The sequence below is a fragment of the Dasypus novemcinctus genome, chromosome 9, assembly GCF_030445035.2.
Source record: "Dasypus novemcinctus isolate mDasNov1 chromosome 9, mDasNov1.1.hap2, whole genome shotgun sequence".
Classification (NCBI taxonomy): domain Eukaryota; kingdom Metazoa; phylum Chordata; class Mammalia; order Cingulata; family Dasypodidae; genus Dasypus; species Dasypus novemcinctus.
In genome coordinates this window covers 80115779-80135528 of record NC_080681.1, presented here as the reverse complement: position 1 = coordinate 80135528, position 19750 = coordinate 80115779, and the positions used below count along the sequence as shown (strand labels likewise).

Genomic DNA, 19750 nt, shown 5'->3' with positions numbered 1-19750 from the left:
TGCAGTTTCTCTCTCTTGCTTAGGGATTAATTGTTGAGTAGCTGTATGCTGCCACTATTTTAGGATTGTCCCTGTTTAATTGCTAAAACCAGGGCTAAGGACCCAGTAATGGGATATAGGCCCATTGTTCCAAGGGCCTTGCAGAGGGTGGCAATAAAGGCATCTGCTTAACTCATTTATTTATTTATTATTTTTCTCTTTTTGTGCACTTTTCTGGTTTGGCCAGCAGATGACAGTATTTGGCAGACCACCCCCTCAGACCCCAGGTGCTGGGTGGAATGCATTCAGTGTAACTACTTTGGTGAATGGGACGGCAGTGCAGAAGCATTGTCCTCAAGACTGGCCAAACCTCAAAAACAAACTTTCTCAGGAGCTGTTCTCCACCTTTGGCTGGCTTCACCCTCCTCCCACCCCCTCTCCTCATTCACTAGGCCAGGGCAATAGGGAAGGTGTTTGAGAAGGCAAGTTTTCTTTAGCTCCCTGCTGGCTCTCAGAGCAAACAATGTTATGGCCCTTTCCATCTTGGAAGTGTGGGACCCCTCCAATGCAGCAGACCATGTTCACTGCCCAAAATCTGGATTTACTGTAGGCTCTGTCCTTCCCTCTTCCCTTTCTTGAAGAAAAAGACCCCTGAAATCTCCTCAGTCCACAGCCACTGTAGTCTGCAGACTATTTGTTCTGTAGGTGAGGGGATGGTGCCCACTGCTGCGGTTGCATCTCTACTCAACATGAGTTTTCAGCCATATGAGACTTCTTCCCTTCACCCCTCTCTCTTCTGGGTGGTCTCAGTTTCCCCTGATGTTCTGAGTCCCAGAGCAGTTCTTCAGACAGTCTCTACCTGTCCTCTGTTTTTTTTTTTTCTGGGAGACAAGTGATTTCTCTGCCTCTGTAATCCTCCATCTTCTCAGAAGTCCTCCTGGACCATTGTTTTTTTATATAAATGATATAATCTTTTTGTCAATAAAAAGATTTGTGGTCTTGGTCATACATGGGGATGAGACCAGGCATGGAGCATAGAGGCAGGCAGGGGCCTGGGGCGAGCGCCATCTCCTCCCCCCGAACCTTGTCACTTCATGCCAGGCTGTGGCTCTTAAGTTGCACTGATGGCTGCTCCCACCTCTCAGCTCTCAGTCTGTTCCACCTTCCCCTGACACCCAAATCCCCTCCTTTGCCCAGCAGGATCTGCCCTTCCTCGGCCATTCTGCCTCTTCCCTCCCTCCTTTTTTTCCTCCTCTCCCTTCTTTTGTCTTTCCCCTCCTGGCCATCCAGGACTCCTGCCATCCAGGACTGCCAGCAGGACAGCATACCCTCTCAGACCTGAACCAAAACTACATTGTTCCTGAAACAGCCTCTTTTTAAGGTAGTAGTTTAGACTTCATAGCACTGAATTTAACCTGCACTGACATCTATTTACCTGCCGTTGTTTACTTCCGTTGAAAGCAACTATGTCTCAAGTTCATTGCTGCTCTCTCAGGGAGCCAAATACTGAATAAGAACCAGTCTCTTCTCTCCCAACCTTCAATGAGTATTTCTTCTGTTACTAGTTCTCTGCCCTCTGAAAATGCAGGTATACCTGTTCACAACATTTCTATACCCTCTGCATCTATTATCTCCACTAGTACAGCTGCAGTTGCTTCTAACGTGGCACAGCCCAATGAGACAAACTTAAAGTGTCTTGTGAATGAGTTGGCCCATTTCTGTAGGTTTCAGCTTGAGTATAACCTTTTGCGTGAGCAAAGTCCATTGTACTGTGAGGTGTTTACAGTACAGCTAACACTTGGAGATTCCCAGTACTGCGCTGGGAAGCTGACGGGACTAGTATTTTAAAAGCCCAATACTCAGTTGCTGCCAAAGCCTTGAAAGGAAAAAAATTTCCTAAACCCATAGCCCGCCCTTTTCGTAGCAAAGAAAGGAATCCAGAAAGCATAACGCCTATGGTAGAGCTAACTGTACTGATCATGGAAAAAAACTAATGTACTCTTACTCTCAGGTACAGTCCACCTACAATTATAGCATGAGAGGAAGTGCTAATCTCCCAAGGTACATTTGTCTATTTCCAGTTCTGCCTTTACTTCATCAAGTTGAACTTTATGTGGGAGGATAGCAACTTAATGGGAAAGGAAGGACAAGACATGAAACAGGATACTTCTGCTAAAGCATCGAGGATCCTGCAGAATAAGCCTCTGCCTGAGAGGCTCGAGTGCCCTGCCAGCGTATTGTATCATCTTTCAAGAAGATATAGAAGACTGGAGACACCATATTTTTAGTCTATTTTTAGCTTTCATTGAACCCAGTTGAGAATTACAAATTTTTCATTCATAATGGCAAAGAGAAGAAAATTGACAGAGGAAGACATTGTGAGTTATCACATAAATCAAAAGATGAATGCAAAGAGACAGCAGCATGCTAGACTCTAATGATGATGGTGAAATTGAAATGAAATCTTAGAGTTGTTATTTAAATCTTCACATTTAAGTGAAATCTTAGACTATGAGTCTACAGGTGGTATCTTAGACAAATTTTCCCAAACTCAAGAGTCAGTGAATGGACAGTATATTTCCATGTTATATAAAAAGGAAACATGGTATTCTCATCTAGTAAGTCACTTAACAAGAATTTCATGTAATATTTTGTGAGAAGCACCTGGACCACTCTGATAAAAAGTACATGTGCCAGCATTCTTTCATCTTTTATGATGTTTGAACACCAAAATTTATTTTTTTCCACAGAATAAGAGGACAAATGCAAAAAGCACTTGCGTGTACAAAGATGATTGGATGGCATAGGTGATGTAAAAGTGAAAAAAAAACATTGATCTTTCTGTTGGTATTTATAAATCTAAAAACGAAAGTGTTTTTGCAGTTATGGATCAAAGAAAACGGCTGTTTTCAACAAAATTTTGAGTACAAAGGTTTCAAAAATTATAAAAGTATTATGTTTTCACCATACAAGTATAAGAAGTCACGAGAAGTTAGAACCTGTTGGAGATGTGTATGAAAGTTGGCATCATCACAAAATGAATGTGCTCCAGGTTTAGGTATAGCTATTGAGCACTTAGTTGCATTGAGGACCTTGCCTTTTTTAGGTAATGAATGGTAGAGAATCAGAGAAGGACATATCAGTAAGTAAATCTGAAATAATTCAAGTAATTGAGTTTGCACTTAACATAACTTGCCTATTTTGGGATTATCCAGGAAAGTGGCCCACTATACATGAAGAGCTTTGTTACCAAGCTATTGGTTTGGGAATTCATAGGGAAAGGCAAAGGAAAGAGAAAGATTTCAAAGAAGAATACGGCTATAGTTACTTGAGAAGCTGAAGAAGTTACCTCCTCTGCCAACAGTTGAGCAAGTGAAGTCCGAATCTAAAAGAAAATAAAATCTATAGAAAAGCTACAGACAAGCTCAGAATATGACGAGGGGTGAATCCCATTAGCAAACTAGCCCAGATCTAGCCAGCAAAAAAGGAGGAACTGGGCTGTATGTTCCTCACTGAGCAAGAGGCCTGTGCCATAGGGAGTTTGTGATGCAGGTGCAGGTTGGAAACCATACCACAGAAGGATGGGGGACCAATAACAAAGTGGCCAGACACAGTGCAGCCAAGAATATGCTGGAGACCCTTGGCTTCAAAGCCTTGCAGGCTCAGCCCCCAAACCAGCCCTCAAATCAGAGGAAAAGACACCAATAAAGAAACCAGGGGATGGAAGAAAAGCAGCCTTTTCTGAACCTGGTTCTGGGGATGCAAAGGGGATGAGTAATAAAAAGGATGAGTTTAGGATGCCTTATCTTAGTCCATCAAGGACATTACACCAAAGGATTCACCCAGGGTAGACCCAGATCCTTTCAGGGCCACAGTAACTGCCATGAATTTTTGTATGGGGGCACCTTGCCTACAGCTGAGCCTATTTAAAAACGTAACATCTATGGTGGTTTGGCACTATATGTACCCTAGAAAATCATATTCTTAAAGCAAATCCATTCTTGTGGGTGTAAACCAATGGTAAGTAGGACCTTTTGATGAGGTTACATCAGTTAAGGCATGGCCCATGGTGGGTCTTAATCCTCTTCCTGGAGTCCTTTATAATAGTGTAATTCAGACAAAGAGAGAGAAAGTCATGGAAACAAGAAGCTAAAAGCACTGAAACCCAGAAGAAAGAGTCCAGCAGGTGCTGCCATGTGCTTTTCAATGTGGCAAAGGAGTTAAGGATCATGGGCAAGCAGTCTTTGAGAAGAAAGCATTACCTTGCTGATGCCTAGGTTTGGACATTTTTCTGTTTAAAAACTGTAAGCTAATAAAATCCCATTTTTAAGCTAACCTATTTCATGATATCTGCTTTCAGCAGCCTAGGAAACTAAACATCTCTTCAGACCACGTACTCATGGACCTCTCATGATACCCTCTGAACAATTGGACTATGTTCCCAGAGTCCAGGAATTCCAGGTTGAATATAAAAACTTTCCCCCAAACAACAAGTTTGCTCGTCTCAGCCACCTCTGATCAGCCATGGCATTGGAAAGGATGTGGCCTTTTAAGTTTGATGAAGTTGCATTCATCTGTTTTTTCTTTCGTTGGTCATAATTTTTTTTTCTTTAAGATTTATTTATTTCTCTCCCCTTCCCCCCCCCGCCCCCACCCCAGTTGTCTATTCTGTGTCTATTTGCTGCGTCGTCTTTGTCCGCTTCTGTTGTCAGCGGCATGGGAATCTGTTTTTTTCTTTTTGCTGTGTCATCTTGCTGTGTCAGCTCTCCTTGTGGGCGGTGCCATTCTTACGCAGGCTGCACTTTCTTTCACGGTGGGCGGCTCTCCTTACTGGGCGCGCTCCTTGCGTGTGGGGCTCCTCTACGCGGGGAACACCCCTGCGTGGCACGGTGCTCCTTGCGTGCATCAGCACTGTGCATGGGCCAGCTCCACACGGGTCAAGGAGGCCCAGGGTTTGAACCACGGGACCTCCCATGTGGTAGGTGGACGCCCTAACCGCTGGGCCAAGTCCGCTTCCTGGTCATAATTCTTGTTGTAGAGTCTAAGAGTACATTGCCTAATACAAGATTATTCCCCATGTTTTCTTCCAAGAGCTCCATGATTTTTAACTCTTACAATATATCCATTTTGAGTTAATTTTTGTATTTGGTATAAGGTAGGAGTTGAATGTCATTCTTTTGCATGTGGCTATCCAGTTTTCCCAGCATCATTTGTTGAAAAGACTATTGGCATGCTTGTTGAAACTCGGGTAGCCATAAGAGTAAGGGTTTACATCTATAAACCCCCAGTTGTTGAGGATTTTTGCATCTCTATTCATTGGGGATATTACTATATAATTTTCCTTTCTTGTGTGGCTTATTTGGCTTCAGTTCCAGGGTAATGATGGCTGCTTGGAATGAGTTAGGATGTATTCCCTCCTTTTCTATGTTTTGGAAAAGTTTGAAAAGTGTTGGTGTTAATTCTTCTTTAAGTGTTTGGTAGAATTCAGTAGTGAAGCTATCTAGTCCTGGACTTGTCTTTGTTGAGAGGTTTTTGATTACTGTTGAGATTTCCTGTTTCTTATTGAGTTAGTTTAGGTAATTGTATGTTTCTAGGAAGTTGTCCATTTCATCTAGGATATCTAATTTGTTGGCATGTAATTGGTCACCTTACTATCTTACAATCTAAAATATAAAAATATTTCTTTATTGCTGGTAGTAATATTTCATTTCTCATTTTAGTTTTAAAAACGTCTTGGTTTTTTTTTTTCTGTTTTCTCAGTCTCACTAAGGTTTGTCAATTTTATTGATCTTTTCAAAAAACCAACTTTTGGTTTTGTTAATGCTCTCTTTTTTTTTTTTTTTTTTTTAAAGATTTATTTTTATTTATTTAATTCCCCTCCCCTCCCCTCCCCCGGTTGTCTGTTTTCTGTGTCTTTTTGCTGCGTCTTGTTTCTTTGTCCGCTTCTGTTGTCGTCAGCGGCACGGGAAGTGTGGGCGGCGCCATTCCTGGGCAGGCTGCTCCCTCCTTCGCGCTGGGCGGCTCTCCTTACGGGTGCACTCCTTGCGCGTGGGGCTCCCCTACGCGGGGGACACTCCTGTGTAGCACAGCACTCCTTGCGCGCATCAGCACTGCGCATGGGCCAACTCCACACGGGTCAAGGAGGCCCTGGGCTTGAACCACGGACCTCCCATGTGGTAGACGGACGCCCTAACCACTGGGCCAAAGTCAGTTTCCCTGTTAATGCTCTCTTTTGTTTTACAATTCTCTATTTCATTTGTTTCCACTCTAATCTTTACAATTTCCTTCCTTCAGCTAACTTCGGTTTTTGTTTGCTCTTTTTTTCCTAGTTCCCTAGGTGTGAAGTTAGGTTATTGATTTATCATCTCTTCTTTTTAAATTTAGGCATTTACAAATATAAATTTCCCTCTGAGCACTCTTTAAGTTTTGATATTTCCATTTTCATTTATCTCTAAGTGTTTTCTAATTTGTAATAATGATCGGAGAAGATACTTAATATTATTTTAGCCTCTATAAATTAAGACCTAATTTGTGGCCTATTATATATGATCTATCCTAGAGTATGTTCTCAACAACAAAAAATAAAAAAAGATCCCAGTCCATGATGTCTCTAGCTACTAGTAGAACCAGAAATAAATCTTTTCTGGAAGAAAACTTCCCCAATCTTCAACATAAACCCAAAGGGATCTTACCAATCAAGTTCAAGCAATGAGTTTAAAATCAAAGATCATCAAATACGTAAGATGCATACCAGAACAAAGTCTGATTACAAAACAAAAGAGAGATTACGAGATGCAAATAAAATATTTAAAGAAATAAAGGACATAACCCAAAAGGTGACAAACCAATAAGGTGCAATTAGGAAATGACACATGAATTAAATTTTTTAAAAATCCAGGATATAAAAACATAGCTGACAAAACAACTCAGAATGGATGGAGCACATTTAAACAGCAGGAAGAACAAGTAAATTGGAAGATGTACCTGAAGAATTAAGTGCAGGACAAGAACACAAGACAGAAAATAGAGATATGGTGATGTTGGTGATTGAATCATGTCCCCCACAAAAGGTATTTTCAGGTTCCAACCCCTGATCCTGTGGGTGTGAACCTATTTGTATATAAGAGGACCGTTGAAGATGTTATTAATTAAGGTGTGTCCAAACTGAATAAGACTGAAATCCTTATAAGCAAAGGAAATTGGACACAGAAAGAGGAGCAGCCCAAAGCTGGAAAAGAGCAGAGATGAGCAGAATGGATAAAAAAGATCCATCTATATTTTGTCTAGAGGAGTATCACTTTAGATACAAAGACAAAAAAGGTTGAAAGTAAAAGGATGGAAGACCGGGATCTTTTTTTTGTTGTTGTTGAGAATTTTAGTTCAGCCCTTGCTCCTCAACAACTCTTCCATAACTTGAGGTTTATGCAAGGCTCTTTTCTTAAAGCATTGCAGATCATGGCACCTCTGTTCAAGTAATCCTGCTCTTCATAGATTCCTGCAGCTCTGGCTCCAGCTCTTCATTGCACAGGCATCAATTCCCTCATCCTTTTATTTTTGTTTTTATCTGTTTGCTTTTAAAGAGGTAATAACTGAAGCCCTCCATAGTTCTTGTGAAACCAATATGTGTCCTCTCACATGGCTTAGTTCTGCATTCATTGAGAATAATCCTTTGTAACTTCTTGTCAGGTAAATGCTAGAAAAAAAGTCCTGTTTGATTTTTTTTAAACCATTTTTTCCAGCATTAAATATTTTCTGATCTCCCCATGTGGAAGCTTCCTTTAAGCTTTAAAGCTTATAATAGTTTAATATTATTAGTACATGAGTGCAGAGTCTTGTTCTATGTCATGTTCAATGGTGAATCATTAGGAACATTCCCATTAAGGTGAGAATAAGACAAAGCATTCCCGTTAAGATGAAGATGCAACACCTTATATAGTCATGATTGTGGAAATAAAAGTTGATTGATTAGACACAACCATAGAAATATAAATATTGGCAAAATTATTATTCACAGAAGATAATCACTTTATGCTAGAAAGCTTAAGAAAATCACCTGAAAACTACAGATAATAAGAATTCAGGGCAGGGACAGATGTTGAACATTATATATCCTGCCATAGCCCACTGAATGTACTGGGGGAGTGTAAACTATAATGTAAACTATAATCCATGTGGTGCAGCAGTGTTCCAAAATGTATTCACCAAATGCAATAAATGTGCCACAATGAGGAAAGAGGTTGTTGATGTGGGAGGAGAGGGATGGGGTGGGTGTGGTGTAAATGGGAACCTCTTATACTTTTTAATGTAACATTTTTTTGTGATCTACATATCTGTGAAAAAAAAGGAAGCTGATGGCTAAAAAAATTAAAATACAAAAATTAGTAATTTTCATTTATACAACTTTACAAAATATAATGGAAAAAATTAAATCACAATATTACAAGAAAGGATATAAAATTTTAGGGGGAGTCAGTGTGGCTCTAGTTGAGCAGTGGCTTCCTATATATGATGTCCTGGGTTCAATCCCTGGCCCTGGTTAAAAAGAAAAAATAAAAAAATAAAAACACAGGAATCAACTTAAGAAATAGGCAATAATTTAATAAAATTTTAGTATGATACTGAAGAACATAAAAGGTGGTCTGAATGAATGGAAAAGTAAACCCTATCTTATAGAAGCAGACTAAATATTGTAAAGGTATCCATTCTCTCTGAAATAGTCTATAAATTTAACTTGCTCCCAGTTAAAAAAACAATAGGATTACAGGTGTTTCTGCTGGTAACTTGATATATATGTTCCTGAAAAACCTTGTGTTCTAAAAAAATGCACACTAAAATTAACAGGTTTTATGGGAAAAAGAGGGTTAGGAACAAACCAGTCAAAAATATATGCAACTTTGTACTGGAACCTAACAAAAACAACAGTAGGTATTTTGAGAGGTAACTTGGACTGCCCAGGCTGGCAGCTCAGTGTGACTGTAAGTTTCTCCACAGTGCTGAAAATACTCCTCCAGTGGAGGAAATAGAAATGCAGACTTATGGATCCTGAGACAATCAGATGGAAGTGGATCTCTGAGCCAGTAGGTGGGGACAGAAAGAAGCATAACCTTCCATGAACTGCAAGCCATGCAATTCTGAGGTCTGTTTGCTTAGGAGGAAATCAGAAGTAGAGTTTCTTCTTTTTAAAGAAAAATTCAATCACATACAAAGGTAGAGAGAATAGTATAATGAGCCTCCATGTACATACCATCCAGTTTCAACAAAGATCAACTTATAGCCAGTATTGTTTTATCTGCATCTCTACCCAGTTACACCCTACCTATTATTTTGAAACAGATCATAGATACCATATATTTCAACTGTAATATTTCAGGAAAGATTGCTTTTATTTATTTATGTTTTAAAGATTTATTTATTTATTTCTCTCCCCTCCCCCCCACCCCGGTTGTCTGTTCTCTGTGTCTGTTTGCTGCGTCTTGTTTCTTTGTCCGCTTCTGTTGTCAGCGGCATGGGAATCTGTGTCTTTTTTTGTTGAGTCATCTTGTGTCAGCTCTCCGTGTGGGTGGCGCCATTCTTAGGCAGGCTGCACTTTCACACTGGGCAACTCTCCTTATGGGGCGCACTCCTTGCGTGTGGGGCTCCCCTACGCAGGGGACACCCTTACGTGGCACGGCACTCCTTGAGCGCATCAGCACTGCGCATGGGCCAGCTCCACACGGGTCAAGGAGGCCCGGGGTTTGAACCGCGGACCTCCCATGTGGTAGACGGATGCCCTAACCACTGGGCCAAGTCTGTTTCCCAGTCTCTGCTTTTAAACCTAACCATCATTACCCCCAATCAGTAATTCCTCAAAATCATCAAATATTCAGTGTTTACATTTCCCCAACTGTCCTATATTTTTAATAGTTCAGTTTAGTATTCAGAGTCCATATATTGAAATTGGTGTGTATGTCTCAAGTTTCTTTTAGTCTGTTGGGTTCCTCTTCTTTTTTTTTCCTTTGTAATTTTTTGTTAGCATATCAGGTCATTTTTCCTATACAGATTTCCATAGTCTGTATTTTTCTGATGTTTCCCTGTGGTGTCATTTAACATGTTTATTTGCCCCTTGTATTTCCTGTAAACTGATGGTTATATCTAGAGGCTTAATTGCATTTGGGTTGGGTTTTTTTCCCCCATGTGGAGTAGGGCAAAACTACTGTATGTTATTAGTGTGTACTTCCCTTGGGATATGCAAAGCCATGATGATCAGTGCCTAGATCTGTTAGGGATTGTAAAATGCTGATATTCTAATCTTGTCATTTCTTTGCTTGTTACTTGATATACTCCTATAGAGACCTCCAAAATGAACATTTAGTTTTGTAAGATAAATATGATTCTTTCCTTTTGTTTTCAAAGAATGAGTTGGTTCCCTAGCATCCCCCTGAAGTGATAAATGCTTTTTGTTTTGGATAACATTATGAACGCATGGATTTAAATATATTTGATGTGTTTTAAGCCATTATTATCCTTGCTGAGGCACCAATTGTTTCCTCTTCAGCCAGGACAGGCGTCCTCACCTTGGCTCCTAAGTCTTTTTGATCCATAATAGTCTTTGTCTTTTGGGTTGTTTTTTTTTTAAGATTTATTTTTTTATCTCTCCCTACCCCCTTGTTTGCACATGCTGTGTCTGTCTGCTTTTTCTCTTTAGGAGGCACTGGGAACCAAACCTGGGATCTCCAATGTACAGGGAGGCACTTAATCTCTTAAACCACCTCTGTTCCCTACTTTGTTGTGTCTCTTGTTATGTTTTTCTTGGGTATCTTGTTGTGTCAGCTCGCCATTCCCACCCGTTGCGCCAGTAAGTCGTCCTGCTAATCCTCTTTAGGAGGCACTGGGAACCTCTTCTCCCTGCTTTGTCGTCTCCCGTTATGTTTTTCTTTGTGTCTCTTGTTGCATCATCTTGTGTCAGCTTGCCATGCCTGCCTGTCACACCAGCTCGCTGTCTTCTTTATGAGGCACTGGGAACCAACCATGGACCTCGTATGTGGTAGGCAGAAGCCCAATTGCTTGAGCCACATCCCCTTCCCACATTATAGTTTTTGAAGGCTTCTTTGCTTTTGGATAGAATAAGATACAGGCAGGTATTGTATGTTTCTGCTCCAGATACGGAATTGGCCATTTCTCCAAGAAGCCCTTGGTTCCTTTTAATAGAATATGGTAGATAGCACAGTCTGTGCACTCTAAGTGCTCATTGCTAACAGGTTGCTCAGTGTTTCTAGACCTTTTAAGTTGGCATAGCTAGAGAGACAGTTTTTTTTTTAAGATTTTGTTTCCGCCCCCCCCCCCCTTTGCATTCACTGTCTATTCTCTGTGTCCATTCATTGTGCGCTGTGTCTGTTCGTCTTCTTTTTAGGAGGAACCAGGAACCAAACACAGGACCTCCTATATGGGAGAGAGGCACTCAAACACTTGAGCCACTTCTGCTGCCTGCTTTGTCTCTCATTGTGTTTCCTCTTTGCATATCCTTTTTGTGTCATCTCATTGAATCAGCTCTCCACACCAGCCCATTGCACCAGTTTGCTGTCTAGCTCATCTTTTCTAGGAGGCAATGGAAATGAAACCTGGGACTGCCCATGTGGTAGGCAGGCACCCAAATGCTTGAGCCACATCCGCTTCCCAAGACAGTTTAATTTTTTAGAATATTTCTCCCTACTGTCGTTGTCTGCTCTGTCCATTTGCTGTTCATTCTTCTGCGTCTTGCTTGTCTTCTCTTTAGGTGGCACTGAGAGCCAATTTTGGGACCTTCCAGAGTGGGAGAGAGGTGCTCAATCTCTTGTGCCACCTCAGCTCTCCGATTCAGCGTCTCTTATTCTCTCTTGTCTGTGTGTCTTTTTGTTGTGTCGTCTTGCTGCACCAGCTCTGCTCAGGCCAGCTTGCTGCACGGGCCAGCACTCCTGCACAGGCCAGCTCTCTGCTCAAGCCAGCTTGCCACGCAGGCCAGCTCGCCTTCACCAGGAGGCCCCAGGAATTGAACCCTGGACCTCTCATATGGTATACGGGAGCACAATTGCTTGAGCCACCTCCGCTTCCCAAGACAGTTTATTTTAAAGATAATATACACCATGAGTTTATACTTAACTTTATTGATCTTACATCTGTATCTTTTCCTTTTGCACTGAAAATCCACCTTCTTAAGGAGATAAGTATTACTTGTTTATTTTCTTTCTCACTACACTCACACAGTCCCAGCATTAGAACAATAATTGGATTATTGGAAACAGTTTGGAGGGGGCTGGTCAGTGGATAGTAGGAGGCTAGTTTTTTGTCATATGGGTTATCTGTTTATAGTCAAATTACTCTAATGTCACTCAGAGGTGGACTTTGGGACCATTTTTGGGGGTGTAAACAGTGTTCCTAGAAAGTTTTCCCTAAACCTGTACCCATAACTGAGGTATGGTTTTATTTCCAGTTGGAGAGAGTGCCATCACCTGATCACCGCCGGAGAAGCTACCGAGACTTGGACAAGCCCCGTCGTTCTCCCACATTGCGCTACAGGAGGAGTAGGAGCCGGTCTCCCAGAAGGTAAGGCCCTAGTTATTCACCTCTTCTAGGGAATTTGAATACTGTAGCCTAAAAGTTTGGACTTCAGGGAAGGAAAAATGCCCAGCCTATGAAGAATGTATGTTTGTCCAATGTACTAATTACATGTTGCCACAAAACAACTACCCACCCAACTTGTGACAGACAATAACCATTTATTTAGCTCACAATCACAAATCTGCAGTCACCTATTTATGCTAGGTTTAGATGGGTAGTTTTTTAGTATAAGCTAGGTTCACGTACATATCTTGCAGTTAGTAGTCTATTGACTGGTATAGCTAGGGTGACTAGGGCAACTCCTCTGTTCTCCATGTATCTTATCCTCCAGCAGGCTCTTAGGCATGTTTTCATGGCAGTTGCAGGATTCAAGAAGCAGCAAGTCCAGCCTTTCCAGCATTGCTTTCATCACTTTTGCAAATACTCCATTGTTACTTCATCAATCCCAGGGTTAGATTGGGAGGATGCTACATGGCAAAGAACATGGTCAGAAATGGGTTAAGAATTGGGGCCATTTTTGCAATCTGTAACATCGAGTGTACCAAATAAGGATCTCTTCTTCCTCTTTTTTTCCTGTAGGCGGAGTCGGTCTCCCAAAAGGAGGAGGTAAGCCTTCAGTCATTTGTGATGAAGGATAGGGATTGAGGGGGCAGAGGTATTGCTGCGTATGTATTGCCAGACAGTATTTAGAAATCTGAACACTCTTTTTCCATAGTCCTTCCCCTCGCCGAGAAAGGCATAGGAGCAAGAGTCCAAGACGTCACCGCAGCAGGTCACGAGATCGAAGGCACAGATCTCGCTCCAAGTCCCCAGGTATAACATTTGGGCCTTTCAGCATTGGTTGTTTTAATAAAGAAATATAAGAGAAGCAATTAGCCTTCTGCAGTATAGGAGTGGTGAATATATTATTGCCTAGCAGAAAGGAAACTGGAGTTAGAATTTGGAAATTTGAATTCACATCTTCTATCACTTATTATTAGCATTATAGTTTTTTCATCTGAAATAATAGGAATTAGGTCCTAACAAAGTAGTAGTGAAAATCCAGTGTGATATTTATGAATGAGCTATAAGTCCCTGAGTGCAAAGGAAATGGTTTTATTACTATTTCCCCCACCACCAGTTCAGAGAGGTGCTACCTATAAGAGGTGTTCCTAGCATAAATAAAAAATATTAAGCCAGTTAAAGGGATCAGGGTGGAGAGAATGGTAGTGGAGGAAAGGAGGGTAAAATCCCACTTATCCGATGGCCTTTTCTTCTCCAGGTCATCATCGTAGTCACCGACATAGGAGCCACTCAAAGTCTCCTGAAAGGTATGGAAAGACCTCTGTTTCAAGTTAAGGATTTCACTCAGTTCAGAAATCCTAATCACAACTAAGTAGAACCTGAAAAGCTTGATTTGATGGGTGTATTTGGTACTTGTCCTGCATTACAAGACAAGGTTGGGCTATTGTCATGAGAACTACTAAGATTATATACTTTACTTTTTTCTTTGTGCAACTGCAGCTTTGGGTAGTGGAAAGGTTTTGAGCTTTGATCTCAGGAGACCTGGGTTTAAATCCTAACTTTTGTTACTTCTAGCAGTTGAGTAACCTTATGTAAGTCACTTTCATTAAAAACCTTTTATGTTATACACTGTCCAATGGACTCTTACCTCTCAGAAGCCATTTCTTCAAAAGAATAGTAATGCCTAACAGGGATGCTCTGAGATATTAAAAAAAAAAAAACAGATATGTTTAATATTCAGTGTCATCCCCATCTACATCAGTGTCAGCATACCATGGTCTTTTTCAAGTCCTTGCCCAACTTCTTGAACAGCTGTAAAGTTTAATTATTTGTATGTATTGCCATTTCAGGTCTAAGAAAAGCCACAAGAAGAGTCGAAGAGGGAATGAGTAATGGACTCAGTTTGGTTGTAATCCTAACGGCCTCCTGTGGATATGAGGGTATCTGTCTGTGTGGAAGGATTAAGATCTGCTCTCTAGGCAGCTGTAAGAATATTTGTTTCTTGCCTACCATGTTTCCTTCCCTTCCTTTTTTTATTTTTATTTTTTAAATGAAAAAGGTGCTGAGCTTGGTAAAGATAACTTTTTTGAATAATCACATGTTTAAGAGATGATGCTTACTAAGGGCTGCTTTGAACCCTTTTTATACACACAGCCTTAACTGTACTCAGATTAAATTTATAAGGACAGGAAGGATTTGGATTGGGGGGAGGGTATAAATTAAAGGAAGAGTATGTGGCCATCTTCTTACCTTTTCCTTTTTAAACTTGTTATTAAACCTGATACACCCATTTCCCATTTTTCTGTAGTTAATCTTTGTTTTCCTCAGTGATTGGAACTGACTTGAGTGAGACTCCTGGGATCTGTGCTGCTGCTGTACAAAAATCACATCAGTAAAACATTAGTCCTTAAATTTATTCCCAGCAACAAGTGGCAGTGAACATGAAAAGTGGTTAGCAGCAGCTTTGCAAAAACAGAATGTGGTTAAATGCTAGGCTCACTTAATCCAGTTTCATGGAACAGTTTAAGAAACAGTAACACTTTTATATAGCACGTTATTATATAGTGCCATACGTTCTTCCCCAAAAACCTTGAATTCCACATTTAGGAGCCCAGTCTTTATCCTACAAACATTGACACTATCCAAGCCTAATCAGTAGCAGCAGTAGGGAAGGCAGTAGGATTGGAAAAGGTTTGATGGAGAGACAAGTGTCTAATCCCACTCATGGTTTTAACCTAAATGGCTAGACAGTGGTACCATTCACAAAGTCAGAAAATAACAGCAAGAAGACACCAGGTTTTGGAGGACCAAGGAGTGACGGGATAGTGGTGGTGGAAATGATGCGTTCAGTTTAACAAGTTTAAGTTGATACTGCTGTGGTACATCTAGATAAAGCCCAAACTGTTGCAAATAGGGACTAACATTCAGCATAGTGATCTAAGCCAGAACTGATGTTTAGGTAATTGTGGAAAGTGTGGAATTATATGAGAGACTGCACAGGGAGTCTGCCTATATGTACGAAAAACGAACAGAAGAACCGTAGGCACACCCAACAGTGAACAGAAGAAGAGCAGCTACTAAATGAAAACTGAAATGAACTATTCAGAAAGGTAGGAGAATCAAAATGAAGTAGGTCAAAGAAGCCAAGGGTCTAAGAATGCAAAGCAAAATAAGAACTGAAATGTGCCCATGGACATGGATAATCCGCATATTGAGGATCTCTGCTAGAGGAGGTCCTTTTACCTGTACTTCCCCTTTACCTGTACCCCCCCTTTTTAAAAGGGGAAAATGATTGAGTGACTTCCTGCAACTCTAGTCCCAGCATGAATTGTGAAGACCAGGTGCTTCATAGGATCTCCTTTCTTTTTATTTTTTATTTTTTTCAGGATCTACTTTTTTGGAAATTCCTGTCTGGTCATAGTGTAAACATTCTATTGCTTGCCATTGAACCGAAGAAGCTTAGACAATCTTTTCTAGCAATATTAAATCACCTTAGGTTCATATTTGAACTTTCATATTCTTCATTTACTCCTCTCATGATAATACCTGAGATGACGAAGTTGTCTGTTAAGAGCCACTATGGTTTATAATATAATTATATATAGGACTACCTTTGAAAGAGAGATAAAAGCACTTCTAAGTCTGTTATATAAAGCCCTACCAGTTATTTCTTTACCAACATGATCTAGGAGAAAAGAGATATCTATGGCTGAATAAGCCATGGACCAACCAAGTTTGAGTATATTGTTAAAAATATTAAGAACCCCACCAATTTTTTTTTTAAATACCAAAATACCCTGGAATAAACTTTAAGGCACACTTTAGACATGCTGTGAAATGTGGACCGAAATTGAGGCAGCATAGCCAGTATTAACAGGAAGCAAATTGTACATATTCCTTAATTAGAATAAAGAGATAAGAATGAGTGGGGTGGGGAGTGGATGTAGTGGTTGAGTGCTTGCTTTCCATGTATGAGATCCTGGGTTCAATCCCCAGTACTTCCTGCAAAAAGGAATGAATGGACATGTTGAATATCTTTCTCTAGACCATTTTGATAAATTATAGAATTGTAGATGAGACATACCTTGAGGACAAACCTTGGTGAAGACCATTTACATGTGCTAGCTTACTGAATGAGGACTTGGAACAACAGCTTTCAAACTTTTTTTGATGGTAACCTATATTAAGAAATATATCTTGCCTCTGTATACACACATGTATATTATGCACTGAAACAAATTTCTTGAAGGCATTCTTACCCCTTATGCATAATGCACCATTCCTATTCAGTTTCAGTTTTTAATGTTGATTTTACTTCCCACATTTGAAAAGAACTGCCTTAAATAGTTTTCCCAAGAGGCACATTGACCTCTTAATACTAAGATATGAAGAAAGATGTGTCACCAGGGCAAAGGGAAATAACAGATTTGGTGAAAGGGGTCATTTACAATAACCCAAATAAAAGCTCATTCCCCTAAGCCCTTCTCATTATTCAGTTCCTGGGCCTGATTAAAAATAAACATTTAATCAGAAAATAAAGATCATGATGCTACACCCTCCAAAAGAAATAAAATGAGTTCTCTAAACTCAAAAAAGACAGTGGACAACCTGATCTGTGAAAAAAAAAATTTCAATTAGATTTGAGGATCGACTTTTCCATTTTTTCCAAAATGGTTGCTGGAATTTTGATACAAATTGCATTGAATTTGTGGACTGCTTTATTTTATAATTTTTCAAAGATTTATTTTTCTCCCTTCTCGCCCCCCCCCCCCAATTGTCTGCTCTCTGTCATTTGCTGTGTGTTCTTCTGTGTCTGCTTGCATTCTTGACATATGGCACTGGGAAACTGTCACTTTTTTTGTTGTGTCATCTTGCTGTGTCAGCTCTCTGTGTGTGTGGCGCCAATTGTGGGCAGGCTGCGCTTTTTCCGCATGGGGCAGCTCTCCTTGTTGGTTGCACTCCTTGTGTGTGGGGCACCCCTATGCAGGGACACCCCTGCATAGCATGGCACTCCTTGCACGCAGCAGCACTATGTGTGGGCCAGCTCACTGCATGGGTCAGGAGGCCCTGGGTATTGAACCCTGGACCCTCCATATGGTAGGTGGATGCTCTTATCAGTTGAGCCAAAACCACTTCCCTGTAGATCGCTTTAGACACTATCAATTTCTTAATAGTATCAAGTCTTCCAATCCTCAAATCTATTTGGAATTGCAAGGGACACTGAAAAGCTAAAAACAATCTAGAAAAAGAGGAACCACGTTGGAGGATTCACACTTCCTGATTTCAAAACTTACTACAAAGCTACAATAATAAAGAGTGTCACTGGCATAAGGATAAATATATAGATAAATGGAGTAGAACTGAGAGTCCAGAGGTAAACTCACACATTTATGGCTAGGTGGTTTTTGACAAGGGGTACCAAGTCCATTCAATGGAGCATGAATAGTCTTTACAAATGGTACTAGGACAACTGGAAATTCACATGCAGAAGAATGAATGTGAACCTGTATCTCCCTCACCATATGCAGAAATTAATTCAAAATGGATCAACAACTTAAAAAAGCTAATACTATAAAACACAAAAAAACACAGAGAAATATATTCAGGACCTTGTAGTAAGCAATGGATTTTTAGATTTTACACCAAAAGCTCAAACAAAGAAAAACAGATAAAATGGACTTCATCAAAATTAAAAACTTGTGCATCAAATGATATCAAGAAAGTGAAAGGAAAATCTATAGAATGGGAGAAAATATTAGGAAACCATATATCTGATAAGGGTTTAATTTCCAGAATATATTTTTTAAATCCTATGATCCAACAACAAAAAGACAACCTGTTCAAAAAATGGGCCAAGTATTTGAGTAGACCTTTCTCCAAAGATACTCAAATGCCCAATAAGTATATGAAAAGATATTCAAACATCATAAGCCATTATAGAAATGCAAGTCAAAACGAGATACCACTTCACACCCACTAGGATGGTTATTATCAAAAAAACAATAAGAAGTGTTGACAAGGATGCAAAGAAATAGGTAAAATGGTGCAGCCACTGTGGAAAAAAGTTTGGCAGTTCCTCAGAAAGAAAAATATAGAATGACCCTATGACCCAGAAATTACACACCTACACATATGCCCAAAGGAATTGAAAGCAGAGACTCATGGATATTTGTATACCAGTGTTCCTCACATCATAATTCACAATAGCCAAAAGGTGGAAGCAGCCCGTGTCCATCAGATGAATGGCTAAACAAAATGTGATCTATCCATACAATAGAATAGTATTCAGCCATTAAAAGAAGTGAAGTGTTGACGCTTGCTACAACATGGATGAATCTTGAAGATAAGTGAAATAAGCCAGGCACAAAAGGACAAATAGTGTATGATTTCTCTTATATGAAATACTTAGAATATGCAAATTCATAGAAACCAGAATAGTGGTACTATGGGTATCCAGGGGCGAGGGAAATGGAAAGTTTTTGCTAAATGAGTATATGAGTTTTGGTTTAGGATGCTGAAAATAATCTAGAAATAGATACTGGTGAAAGTTACACTGTACTTAATGTCAAAAGAACTGTCCCCTTAAAATGATTAATGATTTGCATTATGTGTATTTTACCACAATTAAATTACATAAGTTAAACAGTGGTCTGTCTATACATTGGGATATTATTCAGCCCTAAAAATGAATGAAATTCTGACCCGTGCTACACTATAAGTGTACCTTGAATCATGCTGAGTGAAATAAGCCAGATAGGAAAGGACACGCTTGTATGATCTTGCTTATATGAGATACCTAGAATAAGCAAATTTCCTAGAAACAGAGAGCAGATTACAGGATACTAGGGGCCTGAGGGTGAAGGGGAAGGGGAGTTATTGCTTAATTGGTACAGAGTTTGAGATGTTGAAAAGATGGGGTAATGGATGGTGGTGATGGGAGCACAATATTGTGAATGTGATTAATACCACTGAATTGCATACTTGAATGTGGTTAAGGGGAAATTTTGAACTGTGTATGTACTCCTACAAGAAAAAGTTTAAAAAATTTCAAGTTACACAGGCTCAAAGAAGAGATGAAAAGATAAATAGAAAACTGGTAAGTGTAAAAAAAATGAAGATTTTTAAAAATTATAGAAATGAAAGCCTTTTGAGAGCCACAAATATATAATAAATAGCATAAGGAGCAGTCTGAAAG

The 19750-nt window shown here is 40.0% G+C and overlaps 1 protein-coding gene and 1 pseudogene across 1 annotated transcript in view; both read left to right on the top strand.

The window, feature by feature from the left end:
- The window catches only part of PRPF38A (pre-mRNA processing factor 38A), a 42489-nt gene extending 27642 nt beyond the window's left edge, over window positions 1–14847 (top strand). Inside the window, exons 6-10 of the mRNA XM_004476503.5 lie at window positions 12425–12537; window positions 13132–13158; window positions 13268–13365; window positions 13814–13862; window positions 14406–14847. Of these exons, the coding sequence (XP_004476560.1) occupies window positions 12425–12537; window positions 13132–13158; window positions 13268–13365; window positions 13814–13862; window positions 14406–14448 (330 nt within the window). The 3' untranslated portion in view covers window positions 14449–14847. The remainder of the gene's footprint in view (window positions 1–12424; window positions 12538–13131; window positions 13159–13267; window positions 13366–13813; window positions 13863–14405) is intronic.
- Window positions 2972–3873, top strand: LOC111760000 (double-stranded RNA-binding protein Staufen homolog 1 pseudogene; annotated as a pseudogene).
- Window positions 14848–19750: the final 4903 nt, after the last annotated feature.